The following is a 21228-nucleotide window of genomic DNA, read 5'->3' as shown; positions in this document are numbered from 1 at the left end:
TTGTGTGAGGCTTTTACAAATAAAAATGTTTTAATCCTAATAATCCTATTATTATCATCAGCGACATCAGTTAGCCTAAATACAGAATTCATAAGGGTTAACTACAAAAACATGTAAATAATACACTGGGCTAAGATGCATTTCAAACCCAGTGTTATATAATACAGCTCTGCGATGTTTACTATCAGATCTGATTTTTTTATTTTTTTTTTCTCTGTGTTTTTGGACTTATTTCTTTTTATCACAACCCTAAAAACATGACATTAACTAAAACATACACTGAGCACATTGACCTCTGCAGCTCGACCCCATACTAAACTCTACTAGATAGGCCTAAAATATACTAAAGGTTAACTCCTAACATATATCATTTTATCCCCCACATTTGCAGCCTTTTAGTCATTTTTGATGGCGTGTGCACCAAGTGTTGGATAAAAGCCTGCAACGAACACTTCTGCCTTTTTGGTATAATAAACTACATTTTATTGATCTGCAGGGACTTGCTAACAGTTGCACTAACAGCAAACCCGAGATCACAACAAAGGCATTTATTGCGTTTTTTTTTCACAAAAACATTTTACCTGACCTTTTTAAGTGGGTTAATAAAATATATTAAGAGTTAGGAGTAAAACGTCGCATCAAATAGCAATTTCAAAACGTGAAAGCTAACATATTTTTATAGATGCTATAAAGTGCACGAAACGTCTCGGGCGCAGCTGCGAGTGTAACGATGGCGTCGACGAGAGCGTGCACCGGAAAGCTGTGTCGCGGCGCCACCGCGCGGCCGCAGCGCGCGCTGCCGGTGAACCGGTTCACTCCGCGGTGGACTCGCTGACCCCCGCTGCCTCGGGCTTTCGCTGCGCGGCGGCGCCAGGTGCTCAAGGAGACCGTTTGGGCGCTTCCAAAAATGTGTTCTACCTAAGCTTTTATCCTGTCGTTTGTAACCGCAATTCGGCTCCGAAAGCTTCGAAATGCACCCCCCCTTCATTTAATCACGTCCCTGTCGCTTTAAAGCTCCAGACAAAACGACCCATATGATTTTCCACCTCCAATCATCATCACTCCCCCGGCCGAGAGTGCGAGCCCTTCTGCATGCGGACATGGCGAAAACGGACAGACGTCTGCACAGAAGAGCGCAGCGTGGACGTGAATGACAGCTGTTCGCCTGAAAACGGAGCTCTGAAATGCTAAAGAGGGGGAGACGGTACTCCTTCGAGGCAGAGACCACCGAATCGCCATGGTAGTAAGACCCTCGCTGTCTCACTGTTTTTGTTGCCCTGCATGTCTGTGAATGTTTACTCGGCCTGAAGAAGCTGACAGACATCAGTCACATCTGGAGAATGACGTGCGTGTGATGCAGATGTGCTGATAGCGCGCCGCTTTCACGTCCGTCGAGAGCTGCTACAACTTTCTGCTACTTTTTAAAAAGATGCTGTTGTAAAGATTGTTATTGTCGGAACATCCGCTCATATTTTAATACAACCCTTAACTAACTGAATTACACTCAGCAGGAATGTGCTTAACTGTTCCTCTCGGGGTACAAAAGCTTCAAAGGGGCAATCTTCTTCATCAAGTGTGCATATTAGTGCCTCCATAGTACTTTTATGTTACTAATATGAAACCTGTAGTGGTAAAGAAGGAACAAAGTTGTCCTTTTGAGGGTACTGCCCCAGTGACAAGCTGTTGTACCCCAAGTCACAATTTTTTGACATTTATTTTATTTTATTTTATTTTTTTCGGAGAATGCACCTGTCTCAACTCATGACTAGTGGATAAAAATGATTCGTTTCTAATAATGTTGGTGTATATATTGTAGAACTAGAACATATAATAATATAATTAAACAAAATAAAAAAATAACTTGACATGTAGGCGATAATAGTTATTAATGATAACATATAATGTAATGTAAAATATTTCACATACCTTCACTGCCTGCTCGTCTGGATAATTGGATGACTGTTATGGCTGGAAAGCCATTGTACAAATACATAACATAACAATATTGCAATATAATATTAATTATAAAACCATTTTTATAAAATATAAATCAGATAATAAGATTGCCATTATAAAGAAAATATGTGTTTAATATTTAAAAATCAATCTATTCTAATCTAATATTATATATGCCTTTGTATATGTTTTAAAAAATGTCCAAATGTTTTCCAAAGGATAATATATATATATATATATATATATATATATATATATATATATATATATATATATATATATATATATATATATATATTTTATAAACATATAAAGGCAGCAGCAAAAATGTTTTCTAGAAATATTTTTTTATCATTAAAATTTGTACATTTATAATTTGTTGACTGCTTCCTTAAAAATGACAATTATACCAACCTGTTTTAATATAAACCAATATCTAATATTTGAAATGCATCTCAATTCAATCTGATGTTCTGTTGTAGCTCATAGTGGAGAAAACTGCTGAGCATCCATCTGCAGAGTTCTCCCTCGTTGAGGATGTGGCCCTTCACTGCACCTTTTTAATGGACAGGTTGAACAATCAGCGTCTGTTTCAGCCAGACCTGTGTGACATAGACATCGTCCTCCTGCACCACCAGACTTCTTTCCAGGCCCATAAGGGTGTCCTAGCAGCCTACAGCCCCTTCTTCCACTCGCTGTTTGCGTCGAGCAAAGAGCTGCGGCGCGTGGAGCTCTCTCTGGAGACCCTCAAGCCTCAAGGCCTGCAGCAGATCCTCAACTTCATCTACACCTCCAAGCTGCTGGTCTCCAGCTGCAATGCCCAAGATGTGCTCAAGGCTGCCACGGTGCTCCAGATGAGCAACATCGCCACTTCCTGCAGTGAGCTCATTACCAGAGGCTCGCTGGACATCAGTCCCAGTGTGGACCAAGCCAAACAGAGCTGGGGCAACAACAGCTCGGTGAGCTCCAGCTTTCACATGGAGATCAAGCAAGAGAAGGACCCCACCTGTGCCAGGATTTATGGAGGGAAAAGTGAAGCGAACCCGTATGCTGTTCAGGTTGGCGAAGGGCGTCCCGTGCAATTAGGCGGTTGCAAAGTAGAAGGGAAGGAAATGGAAAATCCAAAGGACTCTGAAGATCTTGATTCATTTAATAGAGAGCAAATTATTGTGGAGTTGAACCTGAACAACCAAACGCTTAATGTGTCCAAAGGTTTAGAGGGAAACTCAGCAGCTCACTCACCCTCGGGACAACAGCTTCCTGGAAAAGGAAAGAGGAGCGATGAGACCGTTGAGGAGACAAAAGACAGTCTGGCTTTGGAGGAGGAGGAAGATGAAGGTGAGCAGAGTGACGATGATGACGTGAGACTTGAAGGCACCAGTGAAGAGGAAGGAGAGCAAACGTTACCTGCATTCGTGTCTGAAAGACCAGTGCGACAAACCCGGGCCTCCGCTGATGCTGCCGCGATGGTCTCCAGGAGAAGCAGCGTGAGAGAGAGGCAGGAGACAGCTCATGGACGGGACAGTGAGGAGCTTCTGGACCAGGACAGCTTGAAGTTGCAGAGCTTCACCTGTGTGAGGTGCCCCAAGACATTCAACAACCGCTGGTACCTGGAGAAGCACATGAATGTATCACATAACCGCATGCATATCTGTGACAAGTGCGGCAAACGCTTCCTCATGGAGAGCGAGCTGCTGCTACATCAGCAGACCGACTGTGAGAAGAGCATACAGGTAAGATCAGCAGCGAGAGAGAGAGAGAGAGAGAGAGAGACAGTTATTTCTTTTGTGTCCAGCAAATCTTTCAGTATTTTTTCCTCTTTTGGAAAGATACAGAAACACTGTCTTGGATTTATTTATTTATTTATTTGCTTCTGAGGCAAATGGGATGTAAAAAACAAAAGGAAACGTCACCTTCATTTCGTTCCAAACTCGTATACCCATCGTTCATCTTTGCAACACAAATTCTGAGAGCTTTCTGACCCTGCATAGACAGCAAGGGTCTTTACACGATCATTGCCCAGAAAGGTACCAAAGACACTGGCCAAGTAGTGGTTCAATCAAAATTTTTTGAAGCTAAGAGAATACTCTTTGTGTGCAAACATGACAAAAACTTCAATAATTAATTTCCTATGCCATTTTGGAGAGTATCACAACGTATGTGCATGCTTTGATCTGAATGCAAGCACCGTAGAAAAGCATGCCTTGTTAACGTTCAGTGGAAACTCTCCAAAATGGCACCAGGTTGATGCAAAGCTGAAGAATTGTTGAGACCACCCCTTTAATTTGTATGAGTGTGTGTGTGTAAATCATTTAATGGTTTCACTGGTTATTAATATTTAAAAAGACTTTCAACAGAAAATATCTATTTCACATTTTTATGACAAAACAAAACAACATAACAATGAAAACCTCTACAGCATTTATTAATCTTTGCTAATATTGATTCCAGTGTTTACTAATACATCATTCAAATGAAAGTTAATATTAATGTTAGTTAATGGACCTGAGCTAACACAGACTAACAATAAACAGTTTAGATTTTTTAATAACGTTAACAAAGATGAATAAATACTGTAACAAATGCATAGCTTATTGTTAGTTAATGTTAGATAATGCTGTGAATATAGATAACAAATGGGACCTTATTGAAAGCATGACCCATTTTTTTATACCGATTATGGTCAATTCTGATAAAAAAAAATAGTGCAATAAACGAACACAAAAACTTAACGCAGTAAAAATGATTGCATTTGTTTTGACTGTTCTTTGTTTCCTTTTGTAGTGTCTAACGTGTGGTAAAGCTTTCAGGAAGCTCTGGTCGCTCCATGAGCACAATAAGATTGTTCATGGCTATGCTGAGAAAAAGTACACTTGTGAGATCTGTGAGAAGAAATTCTACACGATGGCTCATGTACGCAAGCACATGGTTGGTGAGTTGTGTTGCTGCCCTTTCCTCTCTTAAACTTTACTCCCAGTCTTATACCCTAAACAGTAAACGTGTGACTAATGTAGCTAATCACTGTCTTGTTCTATGTGTCTTTAGCCCACACAAAAGAGATGCCATTTACTTGTGAAACATGTGGCAAGTCATTTAAAAGGAGCATGTCCCTGAAGGTCCATTCCCTCCAGCATTCAGGAGAGAAGCCTTTCCAGTGTGAGGTATGCTTGAATTAAGCAATAAAGTAGAAGAAACCGTGATTTCATAATAAGAAAAAGGTCCAATTCTCTCTATTAACACATGCCATTTACCTCAAGAAACTCCTAAATTGCAGCTTATTAATAGTTATTAATGTGGTGAAGTTTGGTTAGTGGGTAGGATAGAATATGGTCATGCAGAAAATGTGCTTTATAAGTGCTAATAAACAGCCAATACGTTAATTATAAACATGTTAATAAGCAACTAGTTAACAGTGAGAATTGGTCCCTATATTAGAGCATTAACAAAAAACATATAAAGCACATTAACATTTATTAACATGTTTTTTAATAAAAACATTGCTAACATTGCTATTTTACTGTTTAAGCAAATTAAGTGTCATTCTTTTACAGTGAGATATAGTCACTGATGTACAGTAAGTTAACAATAGGGATACCATTATGTTGATTTGAATGATTCTGACAGACTAATGATTTCTAAAATCTTGAAAAAAAATGTTTTTTCTATATTTTCTACACGCATATAAAATTTGCATTGGTAGAAACTTCCCTTCATTTCCTCTCAGCAACACAACAAAATATTTTCAAAAAGTTGAAGTGCTTCTTTTACTAAATAGATCAAAAACAATAAGAAATACTGATATAATAACAATAATAACTGATTATGGATCAGTCTAAAACACTGGCCTCTGTTATTACCCCATTTAAACAACCGATAAAGTTTTTGTTTTTAGCACATAATTGACCAATCAGCATCCAGGAGCAGAACATTCAGTTTTATAATTTCCATTATTGACTGCCGGCCGTGTTTGAAACCGATCCACTCCGTGTCCTTTAGGTCTGCAGTGAGCGTTTTCAATATAAGTACCAACTGCGCTCTCACATGAGCATCCACATCGGACACAAGCAGTTCATGTGTCAGTGGTGTGGGAAAGACTTCAATATGAAACAGTATTTCGATGAGCACATGAAGACACACACAGGTGAGATGCTCGTAGGCATATATAGCACCTCGAAATCCTTCATACACTCCGTCTAAGAGGTCCGCTGCTTCTTTTTAGGAGAGAAACCGTATATTTGTGAGATCTGCGGGAAGAGCTTCACGAGTCGTCCCAATATGAAGCGGCACCGGCGTACGCACACGGGAGAGAAGCCTTACCCCTGTGAAGCGTGCGGACAGCGTTTCCGCTTCTCCAATATGCTGAAAGCTCACCGAGAGAAGTGTTCCCAGGTCAGGAACCCTCCTCTGCTGGACTCCTCGGCTGTAACCAATCAAACACAAGCTGCTGCAAACCAAGAACTGCCGGTCGGGATGGAAACGCTGAGGGATATTAGCCCGCACCTGCACGGAGTGGTCTCTTTTCCATCATCTATGCTGCACTCGGTGGACGGGGGTCCGTCACATTCTCAGCTGCGTTCCCTTACTCCGCTCTACTCCGCTGGAAGGACAGACTCCAGGAACCTGTAACTACTGCTCTGTATTATACTACTGCTTCTGTGACGCAGAGATACTTTTTATGTAGCAAAGAGTCTGAGATTTCATGTTAGTCTTATTTTCTTTTTTCACGTCATACTCTCTAATATCCCTCCTGTTCCCGTATCAAATGTTGCCGGAGTCCTCCGTGCTGTGATAATCCCTAGTTAGGCTTAAAGTGTTGATTATAATACTAAAACTATTACCCAGATGTAGAATACTAAATGTTAGACATATACGCTTTATGTACAGTATAATAAGAGAATAATAAATAGACAACAGCATATTCGGTTTATATAGCTTTCAGTTTACTTTTTATTGGTTTAGATGCTTTATGTAAGAGTTTGTTTGTAAGCACTATTTGTGTTTGGGTTGATTATATATAAGCGTATTCAGAGACTGATTAACGCAGGTGGGTGATGGAAATATGCAGCCAGTAGATTCAGTTTCTGGCACTTCGCTGAATTGTTGGTGTTTCATAAACATTTGTTTAACTCTTACATTTTGTCATAGTTTTGTCATTTCTGTTGTATTTGTTCCTTAAGCACCTTAACAATCTAATTCAACCGATTCTCCATCTTTGTCTAATTTGTGAATGACTACAGTTTGTATGTTTGTCAGCAGATGGAAATTTATGAGTGTAGTGTATGGCTAAAAAACCTTGAGGGTGTGTGTATTTGGTGACGTTCGGATTCTTGAATGTGTTTAGGTTGAACTTGTAGGTTAGAAAAACCACTCAACAGGTGAACATTCAACAGGTGAACTAGTATAATATAACTAGTATAACTAGTTTATATAATATGTTATTATTGGTGCTGTCATATGGTTTATATGTAATATATGAGTGTGTACTGTGTATATTTATTATGTATATATAAAACACATATACAAATACATGCATGTATGTATTTAAGACAAATGTGTTATGTTTATATATTAAATATGTTTATACAAATCAAATACACGAATATACATGCAAATGTTTTCAAAATATATACTGTATTTGTATTTTTATGCATAATATACAAAATACACACACATATTTTATAAACCCAAAATATTTTGGATGCGTTTAATTGTGATTAATCGTTTGACAGCACTAATTATTAAAGAAAATATCTGTTCTCCACCCTTTAGTGTTTATCCAGTCTCATGCAGACTCTAATATTTGATCTTCTAAATTGAAAATCAATTTTTTTTTAATTGTTTTTAACTGGTCGTTTTTTGCACTGTAGACAAGAAACTCATAGTTTCAGATCTGTAAATGTTTTTGCACAGCAATATATTTTTATGAATTGGGTATTGCAATCTTATTTTATTGCTGTAATGTTTTCATTTCTTTCTGTGTAATTCTATGCACAATATTCCAAAACCCGAGGTGTTCAGATCTCTTCATTCCAGAGTTCTTGTGTTCACAGCGCTAGCTGTTTAATATTCCTGATGAAAATATCTCTGAAGCTCCATCCAGAACTCATCGTCAAAGTCATGATATCAAGCAAAAAAAGACGCCATACATGGTAGAAAATCCTTCTATTCGTTTACCTTTTTTTATTTTCATGTGGCTTTGGAGGGTGTATGACAATATTTGAGTGTATGACATTTACCACAGACAGTTGTGTTTGTTGTTCTTGTTTTTTTAGTTTGGTCATTGTCTACAGTATATTAGGTTATTGTTCATTCACTGCCATTTATTTCTCTTTTTTGAATGTAAGAACATTGTACTTGGTCATAATTGTAAAATGTTCAGTTGTGTTTGTCATCTAAAATAACATAATAGAATGATAGAAATCAATGTACATGGTTATTTAAATAAGTCAAATTATTCAACATACCCAAAATGACTAACAAAGCATTCTTATGAAAAAAAAAAGAAGATGGTCTTGTGTTTGTCTCCATCTGCTGAGTCTTTTTTGGAACAGCAGCATCAAACACTTATCAAACATGCCTTAAGATCCATCACAAACAAGTGAAGTCTGTGACAAATGATTTAGTGGAATATGTATTGCTCTTTTATGAAGATGAGGGTGGCATAAGTGTATTTTGTCAGTCGTTTGCAGCTGTAGATCACATCTTTGTGAATCTCAAGGTGTTCAGACTCACTCCAACCACCGTGGCCCCAGCAGCGTAACTGATCTCCCTCAGGATCCCATTCCAGCAGTTCTCCTCCTCCTCAAACCTGTCACGCAAATCACACTTGTATTCCTCTGAGGCCAGCAAGTCGAATTAAACCAGTTTGAACTCATAAATACTCACCTCCATATGTCATTCATTTCAGTGGGCTCCAGTTTTTCTGTGGTCTCGTTGGGCATCATAGCAAAACCCCCCACGGCGTACAAGCAGCCGCCTAGTTCGATGAGGTTAAGAGAGCTTCTCTCCTGAGGAAACTCGACGAACTCTGACCAGCTAAGCAGGAGGCACACAAGTGAGCAGCTTGTCTGTGTTAAACAGTCTTGACAAAATACGGCAAAAGTGTGACTTACGAGTTGCTGGCGATGTCATAGACCTCCACACTGTTAGTCAGGCCATTATCAGTGACTCCAGTCGCCACATAGATTTTGTTTTTGTGAACAGCAGTGCCGAACAGCGAGCGGGCGGTTTTCATGGATGCCAGATCCTTCCATTCAAACTTGGAGGGATCGTAGACACATACTCTCCTCAGGCATTTCCTGTACAAAACATTTCATGTAAAAAAGCAAAGACAACTGAGCATAAAGCAGAATAAAATCAGGTTCTCTACCTACTTGCTTTCAGTTTTTCCACCTATCACATAGACAAGTCCTTTATGTGAAACAGTTCCATGTCCATAAACTGCGTACGGAAGAGGGTCTGACTCTCCCCATTTGAATGACCTGGGTGAAAATATATAGTTATCAGCTTTCAGCCATGACACAAAACATCCTGTTGATCAGGGGTTATGGCAAGAGATATATGAGGGAATACTGACATAAAATTGGCCTAATGGCTGTGTTGAAGTAACTAATCACATGGGACGTGGAACTGTGACATGTCAATGTAAGTCAAATGATGGTTGATTCAGCTGAAGCTCTGGTTGCTATACCTGCCCAGATGTCATCAGTGAAAGGTTGTAGGTTGCCAGGTTGCAGATATGTATGCAGATGTGTGTCATGTTTAAAAAATTTAACTCTTAACTTAACTCAGAAACTACATTTTCATATTCCTGACATGCAGGAATACAGCAACATTGTCATATTGTGCAACCTGCCTTCAGTTTGAAAGCCGCTGCTACTACGAGTTCAGTGTATGTCATTTGCTATATGATTGTACTCACTGTCTGTCATAGATCATAACAGAATCAAGTGCACGTTCTCCCTCCTTCAGCTCTTTTCCTCCCACCACATAGATGGAGTTCTCAGCCTCCGCCAGACCGAACAGACAGCGAGGGTCTGGTAGTGAGGGCATCCCTAACCATCCAGAGCTCATGGGATCAAACTGTGGGATGAAGAAGAACTCAGATTAAAGGACAATGATAAAAAAGCACTGTTCCCTTCTCCTACAAATATAATTATTTGTTTGAGTCTTCCTATACAATCCCTTCAAAGGTTTCTCTTGAATTACGTGAGGAAAATGTCATGTAGGGTAACCTTAAAAACATGACACATGAGCTTCAAAGCTTTAACAGCTGTTCTGAAGGAAAATGGACCCTGTGGTTCATTCTCACAAATGTATTTTTGGAACCAGAGATTCATAATGCTTTGAGTCATTGATTTGTAACGCAAGCATATTTAGCAACATTAGCAACCATGAGTTACCTGAAGAAAGTATGAACTGAACGGCTGTTCCTTGTTCTCTTCGTTGTACATCAGACCTCCAGCGACAAAGATCTGATTTTCTTTCGTGACAAGACTGCAATGGTTCTTTGGGATCTCGGTGGATGAAGACGCCACGTAGCACTCGTTTGCACCAACGTCATATGCTACAGCTCCTGTATCGCTAATCATCAATAAAAGTTCTGTTTGAAACATTCCAAAACGTGGATTGTCATTTAGGATTCCTGGCAGCAAACCCTCCTCATCCTCGTCCTCAGAATCTGCCTTCTCGTCTTCCTTCTTGACCCTTTTGATCCTGTGTAGCAGTCCTTTCTGTGCATCCTTGACAATCTGAAGCTCCTTCTTGAGCTCCTGGTTTGTCCTGAGCAATCTGTGGCCCTCAACTTTCTCTTTAAAGTAACTTTTCGGCATAAGACGGAAACGTACACAGTGTAGAAGTTGAGGCAGGTCATTCAATCTCTCGCCCGTGTCGTACTCCACCCAGTCCATGAGAGACTCAAACACCAACTCTTCTCGTTCTACATTCAGAGAGTCACATGTGATTATAGCCGCCAACTCGCTGGGACCCAACTGATGAAAGTCCTGGTCCCGAATGATGAGGGCATAGCGGTCACAGATGAAGTCCCGAGCCTCCATAGCCAAACGTGGACAGTCCAGCAATAGTCCCAGTCTAAAGATGGCCAGGCAGTTACTGAGAACCAGCTTCTGCTGCAGATACGACACACACACGCTGAAGATTGATGGAATCTGGTACATGTTGGCCGCCATGAAAATGTCTTGGACGTTATGCTCAGTCAAGTTGATATCCGAGGTGTATATGTACCTCAGGATCATTCCCATGACTCCAGGTTCGATGTCTTTTAGAACAATCTCCCGCTTTTTGCTCTCTTCCAGGTCCGAAAGGAACATGGCTTTGAAGTAAGGGCTGCTAGCAGCTAGCACTAGTCGATGACAAGGAAACTCTTTGTCTTTGATCTTCAGAACGCAGTCCACAAACTTGTTAGCATCCAGGAGATCACTGAGCCCATCTTGTAAGAGCGTTTGCTGGTACATCCGTGGCTCCGTCACTGGGTCCACTGACATGGAGGCCATCTTGTTATGGTTTGATTTGATATTTCAGTAGGAGGGAGGGGTGTCCTGGTCCTCTCCCACTGCAGAACTGAACTGACTGTATTAACACTGTTACTCTAAAAGAGAAATGGCGGAGGATGTGACGCTCCGGTGTGGCCTCAGCTCCTCAGCTGTCACAAGCTATCAGCTACTGACTGTCTATCTATATATAGAAATGTGTAAATGAACCAAACTTAGGGCCTGAAATACAAGCTGTCCCTCCCTTCCTCCCCAGCAAACAGATCAGACCAACAGCTGACATGTTGCTCGCTGGGAATATTAAGTTGTGGATCTTATGAAGAAGGACAGTAGAGAGTCACAAGATGGCAGTAAAATGTGAACAATTTGAAAAGAATGTTACAAAGTAAAAGAAAATATGGAAATCACACCCATTTAAGACTAGTTTTAAAATGAGATAAATAGAAATAGAACTGCCTGTTGTTTTGGGACATTAAAGTCCACCTAGTGAAGCCCTCTAGTGGAGCAACTAGGTATTATGGTCTCCTACTTCTCTTAGCATCAATTAGCAAGCACTGCTAACATTTGAATTTACAACAGGGGAAGAGGACATGTCCCAGGCTAGACTTGAACCTGAGCAACATGAGCACTGGAGTGCTTTTTTGTTCCAGGTCCAGTAGAACGCATTTTTGTTGTTTTGCCATTTTATCATATGGAGAGGACTGAAGATGGCATGGAAACAGGAATGGAAACCTCAATTGAGACCAGTAGTGTAATATGTTTGAACACATGCGCTACCCACTAGGTAATTATAGCTTGTTTACCTTTTTACCTTAAAAAAAATAAAGCAAATTCTGTAAAATTTTATAAAAAAAAAAAGTTATAAACTTTCTAATGGCACACTTTTTAAAAAATTATGTTTCAAAAGGGACGTTTTTGTAGCACTGACAGAAAATCAAAGTTTTCAGTCAATAGTTATTAAAAGGACCATTTTTTAAGATTATTAATCTGAATATTTTCAACCTTGTGTGTGATGGAAAGGTTCAATGGATAATAAAGGTTCTTCATGGAACCGTAAGGCCAAAAAAAAGAAGTTAATCTATAGTGTATATGACGACAAGGGAAATTTAAATTTTCACTAATAACCCATATAAGTTGACAAAAACTCCAAAGGGACACTAAAAACTAGGAGATATGTAATTGTGTGCCTCTAACAGCATAGCAGACCTACAGTATTCATCAGTGTGTATTTTAGGCCCATTAATCAACTCAAATCTCTAGTGTGCCATTCAAAGCTCGATGTAGGACAAAGCCTAATAGGGGAATGTGTTCACACCGTATCATTTGCTCGAGTGTGACATGAGTAACAGAAAAATGTGACTGCACAAAGTTTATTGTGGTAAAGTGATTAAGCTTTGTGTGGTTTAACGGGGCATCATTGCGACTATTGTTTATAAGTACTACAGAAATATGTGAAAAAATAAGTTTAGAATGTTCCTAAAATATATGTTGTGTCATAATAATGGCTGTGATCCAGGAATTTTGTTAAAGAAACCTGAAATTAAACCCATGAAGTTATTACTTTAAAAAAACATTATTTGAAATACAATATTTAAAAAAAAAACTATTTAAGAAACTTTATTTTAACTAGCTGTTGAGGAGACATTAAATGAAGTAAAATAAAAAACGATATAGACATATTTTAAAAGAAGAAATAGTATAAATGACAAAGCCACATCATTTATAAACAAGTGTAAAAATAAAAGCAACTTTCAGAATATTATTAGAAACTACAGCAATACTCAAATAACACTGCTGTAAATCTATTAAAGTATACTGAAATAAAAGACAACCCTGAAAAACATTGTACATTTTCATTTTATTGTTCAATATATTATTTATTCATAAAATATTTGGCAAGCCCATTCTTTAAATGGCCATATCTGCTTAAAATATAAATAAAAAATGCACTTGTTGGTTTGTTTGTGCTAGAGTATGTCAAAGAATAGGTTGCATTTGGCTAAAGCAAGTGCACTTCAGAACTATTCACAGTTAAAAACCTCTCGTGTTTTTAAAACAGACTTGTGCAAATCAGTGACCATAGTGATGGGACTGCATCGGTCTGGCATGAAAGCTCAGGGGCAGAATTAACAAGAGGGACCTCAAGAGCTGGAACAGATTCAATGACCTCTCTGTCCTTTACTCTGCCTTCTGTTTGCCCGCCTCTGTGGGCGGCACTGGTTCCGGATCATCCAGCAGAGCCTGCTTTCGCTCTCTCTCCTTTATCAGCTGCACGCCACAGTAAGTCACAAACAGCACCGAGAGAGTGGACAAGGGGAAGCCTGAGGGAACCACAAGGGTGCTATTATTCTCCATGCTATGTTTGTCCCATTCCGCTGGAGTTTTCGTGCAGCTTTACGTTTCAATATTTTCTAATGTATGATTTATATATACATCATATATGGGAGATTTACATACGTAAAAGAAAGAATAAGTATATTTTTTATTATATAGTAGTTTAAAACAAAACACTTACCTTTAAGAAGCAGTCTCTTGGTAACCAACTGAGCAAAATCCAGGCTGTTCAGCGCCAGGACGTTGTACAGGATAATTTGCCAGAAGTTAACAGCGTTGAACAAGCCCCTGATTCGACGTGACATTGCCTCAGACATAAGATTTCTCTGGAAAAATATTAGCATTGCATTATTACTCAGAGTTAGCGAATACTGTTATTTTCATGTCAGTGAAATGTAATGATATAATAATGAAGGACAAACAGTTGGTAGTGTAATGATTCAAATTCTCCACTCCGTCTTTGGGATCTTACCTCGACGGTGGAGAACGGTGGCAGAGAAAATAATTTAGCCACCCACAGTTCAAAGTTCAAGCCAAAGCAGTTAAAGAAAGACCAGATGTAAACCAGCTCACAGGGTCCAAGCCACAGAGTTGTGACAGCAAAGGTGCAAATGGTTGCAAGAAGCTCCTTGAAAATGGCATCGTGGTTTTCTCCAATATAGTCATAGACATATCTTTAACAAGATATATGCAAAGTTTAATATTTTTTCCTGAGTATATAATTATTACAGCAATATATCTTAAAAATGTTACATGTGATGATACACATATTGAATAGGTTATTTACTCACTTGCACAGCCAGTCATTGATTCCTCTGTCAAAGTGCCTAAAAAAGTCAACATCAGAAGAAACTGTAAACATGTAATCTGGTTACACATATATCAGCCGCTTATAAAACATACTCTTTCTTTTCTCTTCTGTTAATGACTATGCTTACGTTTCAGCAAAGACATAGAGCATTGTGATGCATTTAGGAGGCTGAGGAGGGTCAAGATGGTCCAGTCTGGACACTGTGTTAATGACACCAAACATGACGGCTGACTTCACCCAATCATACACCAGATTGGAGTACGCCAAGCCAGCTGAATAGAAAAAAAGAGAGAAAGTAAACAAATGAAATTGTACTTACAAATAATTAGAAACTACATGTAGCATAATGTTTCTAAAAGTCTACTGTTTTTTCTAGTTATTTACTGACCCAGAGACCAGTCAGACAGTTGCTTCAAAAGCTTCAAATCGTTAGGGATGGTCAAAATGTACAAGAAATGGAAGAAGACATCCACCACCAAAATAGCCCCAAGGTGCACCAAAGCATGAATGGTGATGTTCCACATCTCTCTATCTTTACGAATCAGGTTAGGGTTGTTAGCCTGAGAACATTAGAGGGATCATTACAGTGCAAACTAGAGTGACATTATCAACACTACAACAATTATTCATTCTATTCTATAGATCAGGGGTAGGGAACTTCCTTAAGGTCCTGGAGTGCCGATGTCCTGCAGAGTTTAGCTCCAAATCTGAAAAAAATAATTTACCTGTCTGTAGACTTAGTAATCCTGAAGACCTTGAATGGCTTGTTCAGTTGTGCTAGATTACAGTTTGAATGAAACTCTGAAGGACATACAGTAGGCACTCCAGGACTGACGTTGCCTACCCTTGCAATAGATTATGTTTTCTGTAAACTATTACACTATTCCATAATTCTTAAAATACAGTGCTCACCTGCTCGTGGAATCGATCAAAGGTCATGACAGGTCCAAAGAAGAAGAAGGGGAGGTAGAAGTTGTACTTGATCAGATCCAGGAAACTGTAGTTGCCATCTTTCTTCTCACAGTTCTCTAGGGCAAAGCTCATACAGCGCATAATGGAGAAGCCACAGCCTCCATAGAACAGGATATCTTGAAGATCAAAAGAGCCTGTCACAAAGCCTTCCTGCATCAAAACAGACAAATTATCAGAACATCGGAATCACAAAACTAAATACATTTGCACATGCACAAAGGGACTTGTGGTTAGACTGTGGGGAAAAGATGCTGTAATGGGTTATAAACAATAGCACAAACAATATTCAAACTGCTGTAAGAATACACATTATGAATATATTACACCATAAGCCCCATTTTTCCAAGACGTGTCCTGGTCAGGATTTCTATATTGCCTAAAATATCTAGTTTTTGACTTTGTTTGTAGTAGTAGTAGCTTCAGAGTAGTAAACAGGAAAATATTAGAATCAATGATGCAAACTTCTTCGAAAATGAGACAGATTCACCTTCCTGTTCACTGCCTATGAACCTTCTCACCTGCCAGGTGTTAAAGGGCTCCATTTTGAAAGTTGCCAGGCTGGTAAGTCCAGCCACAAAGCAAAGCCACTTCCTCTTAACAAGGGCCACACTGTAGAGGATTATGCAATGAGATAGGATGAGAGTGACGTATGTCCATCCCATAGTAATCAGCACAGCCAGAGATCCATACAGCATATAGATCAAAGATCTGTTCTGTGGGTAAAGAAGAAAGTTCCTTGTTAAAAGGCAAATTTATGTAACCCAGCTGTCACATGCAACAATACTGAATTGTCTTTTTAAGGAGCTACTTTTTCTGGTGTTAGAAAATGACAAATAAGTCCAGTATTAGCTTGAGTTGTAGCAGTATTGTTTGTTATAGTCAGTTAGTATGATCCAAACAAAAATTGTAGTGTTTAGAGTTACCTTGAATAAATCTAAACCAGCCTTCTTGGACAGCAGACAGAAATACGAAAGCATGTAACATTTCACACAACATTCAAATTAGACCATTTAACACATGCATAGTTAATATGAAATATTTTTTTTAAATAATATTGATTATTCAGACTCAGTTCATACATAAAATCATGCAATATTCAAAAACACTCACATAAAAAAAGCAATATAGCAAAATATCACTCTTAAATGTTAAATGCCTTGATCATTGTGCATGAGGTGAATAACTCAAAACAGTACCTTTGGAGACAGCATTGAGCAGATCTTAGCAAAAATCACATGACCGGAGAGGGCAAACAGGATATGATTGCGGAAAGTGGTAAACCACATTACCCATTCAAAATCAGACACATCCTGAAGAGACAGTGAATATCCGAAAATGATTAATGAGTCAAAATATGAATAAATACTCATTTATGTAAAATGCATCAAATCAAAACTTATTTCTCAAGCACTTAGCATCCCCAAAAACCCCAGAGTGTACCAACATGCTGTACAATTTTTAAACATTAAATAAAAAAAAACACCACAAATACATCTGCTCAAACCTTCTGGTCATTAAAAATAGTGAAGGCCTCTTCAAACAAATATGTCTCGAGGCTGTTATTAAATACAGCAGCAGAAGATCTAATAATATACTTGCCATTTTTCTGCCAAAGTAGTGCCATCCTGGTTTCACATTCTCTCTAAATGCCTTTCTGTTCACATTCTCTGGAAATAAAAAAGAAAGATTTCACAAAGGCAGCAAGACGCATCTCAGCCTAAATGATAAAGATTTCTTTCTTATTTAACGTAACAGTTCAATTGCTTTAAAAAGTAGAATATGTATTGTTTATGCATGCACCAAGTAATCTATGTATTGTTGAAATGTGTAAAATGGACAGCAGATCCACATGATTCCCCTGCAAACAGGGTTAGCTCCAAAGCAAAAACCTAATAGCATTACATAAGGTAAATTTTGCCAGCCTGCATTTTCAGAGGCTTCTCTGTGATAATCCAGACTCTCAAATATATTCTGAGATTATGAAATGGTCCTGCGAAATCTAACAAATCTTTGTATTATGAGTTTTAAAGATAATACAAATTGCGTAACAGATCTTATTTGAGAGTCAGGGGTTGTTGAGGGTATCGGTTATACATTTAGAGCTCATTCTAAATTGATGATCCTGAGTATATACTGAAAAGTAGACATAATCAATATGTGATCTTTAAAGCTGTATAGGCAGGACACGGCTAGTTTGCTCCAGTACTAGCTCAGAAGTCAATAGGCAAAACAGTCTACCCACACAAAAATAATAATACTACAGTGCTCTGATTTACAATGAACAAAAACACCTTTATTTGTTGTACACTAGGGCGTGCATGATAGCTGTGAACATAATTCCGTGGTCTTAATGTAGAAAGAAAAAGCGAGAGGTAAAAATAAAGTGTACCACTGGAGGCCTCAATGATCCAGCTGCCTGCCCATAAGAGTGCGAGAGAGAGGACAGCAGTGTAGAGGTACAGCTCAGACTTGGGAAGGGCTGCCTTGATCCCCATGGTTAACCTGAAGAGAAGTCTTAACATTAAAATCCTGTTACACTCTATGCTAAAGTTAACCGTTGACCACTGCAGTACAGTTCAATACAATACAAACTTACAGATACCTCCACGAGCTTGTTTGCTGTTGGTTTTACTGTTTGATATACGAAATTTACACAAAACCTTGTTTTATGCCAACTCTTTATTTCGTTTTTACTTCACTATTTGTTCGCATCGGACAGTCCTTTAATTAGCCCTCGCGCTCATACTTACTAACGGCCGTTTTAGGTCAAACGTCTTCTCAGATATCCAATACTTGGCTTCTTTTGGGTACTTCGCAACCAGGTCGGAAGGACACTTTATTAATACTTTTTTTGGTTTCTAATGAGGTATATTTGCGGTTTGGTGAGATCGTTGAGCTGAAACTGTGAAATTTTCGCCTAATGATATGAGCGGGAAAATAACCGTCCAATCGCAGGAGACTTTATGACGTGCATATTAATATAAATAAAGTTACTAATTTTAACTTGAGTTTAAAAAGTTAGTATTTTAGAAGATAAAGTGCTAGAATAAAAAAAAAATCGTGATTTAAAATAAATAAATAAATAATTATATAATCGCGTTAATTATTATTATTCGCGGTCACTAAAACCGCTTTGACTTCAGGTTTTGACACCCAGAATCAAGTTTTTCTTGCATATCTAGTTTGCGGAATCTAATTTATAAGGGAGTGGTGCCCTGTAATGCTTTAAAACTTTAGTGTAAATGGTAGGCTACAACAAAACATGTTAACCTGGGCTGTGCGAGCCTTTTGAATGTTAACGTGGACTACCATTTATTTGTGCGGTCCGTTCGTTACAGTGAAATAACGACATTATACTGTGTCTGCTGTAAACCATACTGTAGCCTATTAAATCACGCAGCCTCCGCGCCAAGTGCCAGTAAAAGTAAACGTTGTTTTGATCATGGAAAACACTTACAGCAATAATTGTGACTTCACGCGCGAGAATAATCAATATTTAATAAATAAGATTTGTTTTACTAATTATTGGCTACGTCAACACCAAGACGGTGCGGTCCCGGTCTAAGCTCGCTCCGACTACAATAGGATGCATAACAAAACTATAACGAATAAAACGACAAAAACATCCATAGAGCTGACACCCAATCTACTTCTCAGAAGACAAGACTGTAAGCCACCGACTTAAATGGGAGCGCCTCTTTTCACGGCTCCTGAGAAACAGCAGAGTCAGCTGCGCCGTACAACCTCTTCCTATTTTAGCCCGAGCAGTTGCTCATGGTACAGTGCGGCAGCTGCAGCGCAATGCGATCTCCCACACATCAGGAGATCCTTCACGAGCATAAAAAAACCGAGGGCTGAACTCCCAAATCGATTGCCATTTAACACGGAATTAATTAGGAAAGCGCGCACGCACGCACACGTTCAATTAAAAGCAGAGTACTTGTCTCAACTAATTAATCCAGCCGAAGTCCTTTTAAATGTAAATGATGCTGCCCGGCTCTGAACGCCCCCTCGCCGCCTCGCATACGATCCGCGGGGTCGTTTATCCGTTCAGCACCGCGTACAGTAAGTACAGTCATTCAGAAGGAAGTGCACTTGCTCAGTACTAACCTCGCAGCCGCTCAGACGTTTGAAGACAGATGTCGACCCCCACGAAATTGAAAAAAAGGAAAGAAAAAAAGGGGGGCGAGTAGGGGTTTCTCCTAATACATCCGTCCCGGTTTCCCAGTGCCGACGGTGCACTGTGAGAGGCAGCAGTGGCCGGTGTGGATGTTGCGGGAGGGGTGTGTAGAGAGTGTATTTATAATCCGGACTGAAACTGCAGAGGGGTGGCACCAGAAGTGTCCATCAGAAAGGCGCACAAATTCAAGAGCGAGCGCTTCACGGGACAGGTGCATCGCGGCCGGCTGGAGAGATCCCTGCTTTTGTTATCTTCTGATCCGTACTGTACTGACTTGAAACGGTCCCTCGTGTGATCCACCGAAGATGAACCATCTGTTTACTTCAGCCACTGGCAATACACTTTTACCCCTTTTATCGTCTGTACTCTTTTAAAAGGCATTAGTGACTTATTTAAAAAGACTTTAAAATGTTACCGTGGAAATTTTCCAACAGTGGGCTACAATGCATAAAAAAGTAAAGCAAGACTGATAGTCTGATAGTCAACCATATATATATATATATATATATATATATATATATATATATATATATATATATATATATATATATATATATATATATATATATATATATATATATATATATATATATATATATATATATATATATATATATATATATATATTTTTTTTTTACACATATATACATATAAATATATATATATATATATATATACATACATATATATATATACATGTAAATATATACATATATACGTATATGTATCTATATATATATATATATATATGTATATATTTATATATATATATATATATATATATATATATATATATATATATATATATACAATTATTATATTAAACATTATAATAACGACAATTACTAAGCTATAAATAAATATTTTATAGATTAATCAGTTTACACTTATAATAAAAACTAAAACACATGTGCGCTCTACTTATTAACTTTTAGGTTCTCTTATTGAACTCACATACAGGCAGACATGAAATGCAGACACGGATTGTTTGTTTGTTTTTATTATTATTAATATTCAGTTTTAACATAACACGGAGAGACACGGAACATGGGAACACGCGAAATAAAAACTTTGAACGCTTTTTTTTTTTTTTTTTTTTTTTTTTTTTTTTTTTTTTTTTACAGGACTGCAACAATATCTTTGAGCAGCAGATGGAGACACGCGACGCGATGCTGTGAAACGAAGCGCGCGTCGGGAAAGCCCTGAACTATTTAAACAGCACGCGCAGAAATACAGCCCGCTCCCAGCTGAAATACAAGCGCGGGCGATCCTATGACGAGACTGCCTCTTCACATTCCATACCTAATTCTATTCTACAAATTGCGTAGAATTTCGCCGTTTATTCGCACATCGAAGCTGCTCGATATAAATTAAACAACAGTAATGAAATTTAATCAATCAATATATTGTGGTAATCTACTTCCGTGAAACTCTAAATCTCACTCTCGTTCTGTTTCGTCCCACTT

The 21228-nt window shown here is 38.5% G+C and overlaps 4 protein-coding genes across 5 annotated transcripts in view; 2 read left to right on the top strand and 2 right to left on the bottom strand.

The window, feature by feature from the left end:
* Positions 1–21228, top strand: part of tox (thymocyte selection-associated high mobility group box) — an 839643-nt gene that overhangs the window by 520750 nt on the left and 297665 nt on the right. The gene's annotated exons all lie outside the window — the stretch shown is intronic.
* zbtb47a (zinc finger and BTB domain containing 47a) lies at positions 849–7088 on the top strand. Its single transcript, XM_043259318.1, has 6 exons — positions 849–1240; positions 2439–3689; positions 4741–4888; positions 5002–5117; positions 5953–6097; positions 6176–7088. Exons 1-6 carry the CDS (start codon positions 1238–1240, stop codon positions 6580–6582), a joined length of 2070 nt encoding a protein of 689 aa, XP_043115253.1. The 5' UTR covers positions 849–1237; the 3' UTR covers positions 6583–7088.
* On the bottom strand, positions 8114–11616 carry klhl40a (kelch-like family member 40a). Its single transcript, XM_043259330.1, has 6 exons — positions 10359–11616; positions 9878–10038; positions 9330–9437; positions 9069–9254; positions 8842–8991; positions 8114–8764 (listed from the first exon to the last, which is right to left on the bottom strand). Exons 1-6 carry the CDS (start codon positions 11466–11468, stop codon positions 8653–8655), a joined length of 1827 nt encoding a protein of 608 aa, XP_043115265.1. The 5' UTR covers positions 11469–11616; the 3' UTR covers positions 8114–8652.
* Positions 13305–19863, bottom strand: hhatla (hedgehog acyltransferase like, a). 2 transcript variants are annotated; one of them, XM_043259505.1, is made up of 13 exons: positions 19693–19863; positions 17972–18084; positions 17182–17249; positions 16779–16892; positions 16506–16526; positions 16101–16295; positions 15523–15732; positions 14999–15170; positions 14738–14882; positions 14591–14626; positions 14272–14473; positions 13981–14125; positions 13305–13786 (listed from the first exon to the last, which is right to left on the bottom strand). In XM_043259505.1, exons 2-13 carry the CDS (start codon positions 18075–18077, stop codon positions 13644–13646), a joined length of 1557 nt encoding a protein of 518 aa, XP_043115440.1. In that variant the 5' UTR covers positions 18078–18084; positions 19693–19863; the 3' UTR covers positions 13305–13643. The 2 variants fall into 2 exon arrangements, with proteins under 2 accessions (XP_043115440.1, XP_043115449.1); XM_043259514.1 differs by lacking the exon at positions 16506–16526 and having other exon boundaries at positions 19693–19862.

Source organism: Puntigrus tetrazona, chromosome 2, assembly GCF_018831695.1.
Source record: "Puntigrus tetrazona isolate hp1 chromosome 2, ASM1883169v1, whole genome shotgun sequence".
Classification (NCBI taxonomy): Eukaryota; Metazoa; Chordata; class Actinopteri; order Cypriniformes; family Cyprinidae; genus Puntigrus; species Puntigrus tetrazona.
The sequence above is the reverse complement of the archived record's forward strand: the minus strand, read 5'-3'. Positions and strand labels throughout refer to the sequence as shown.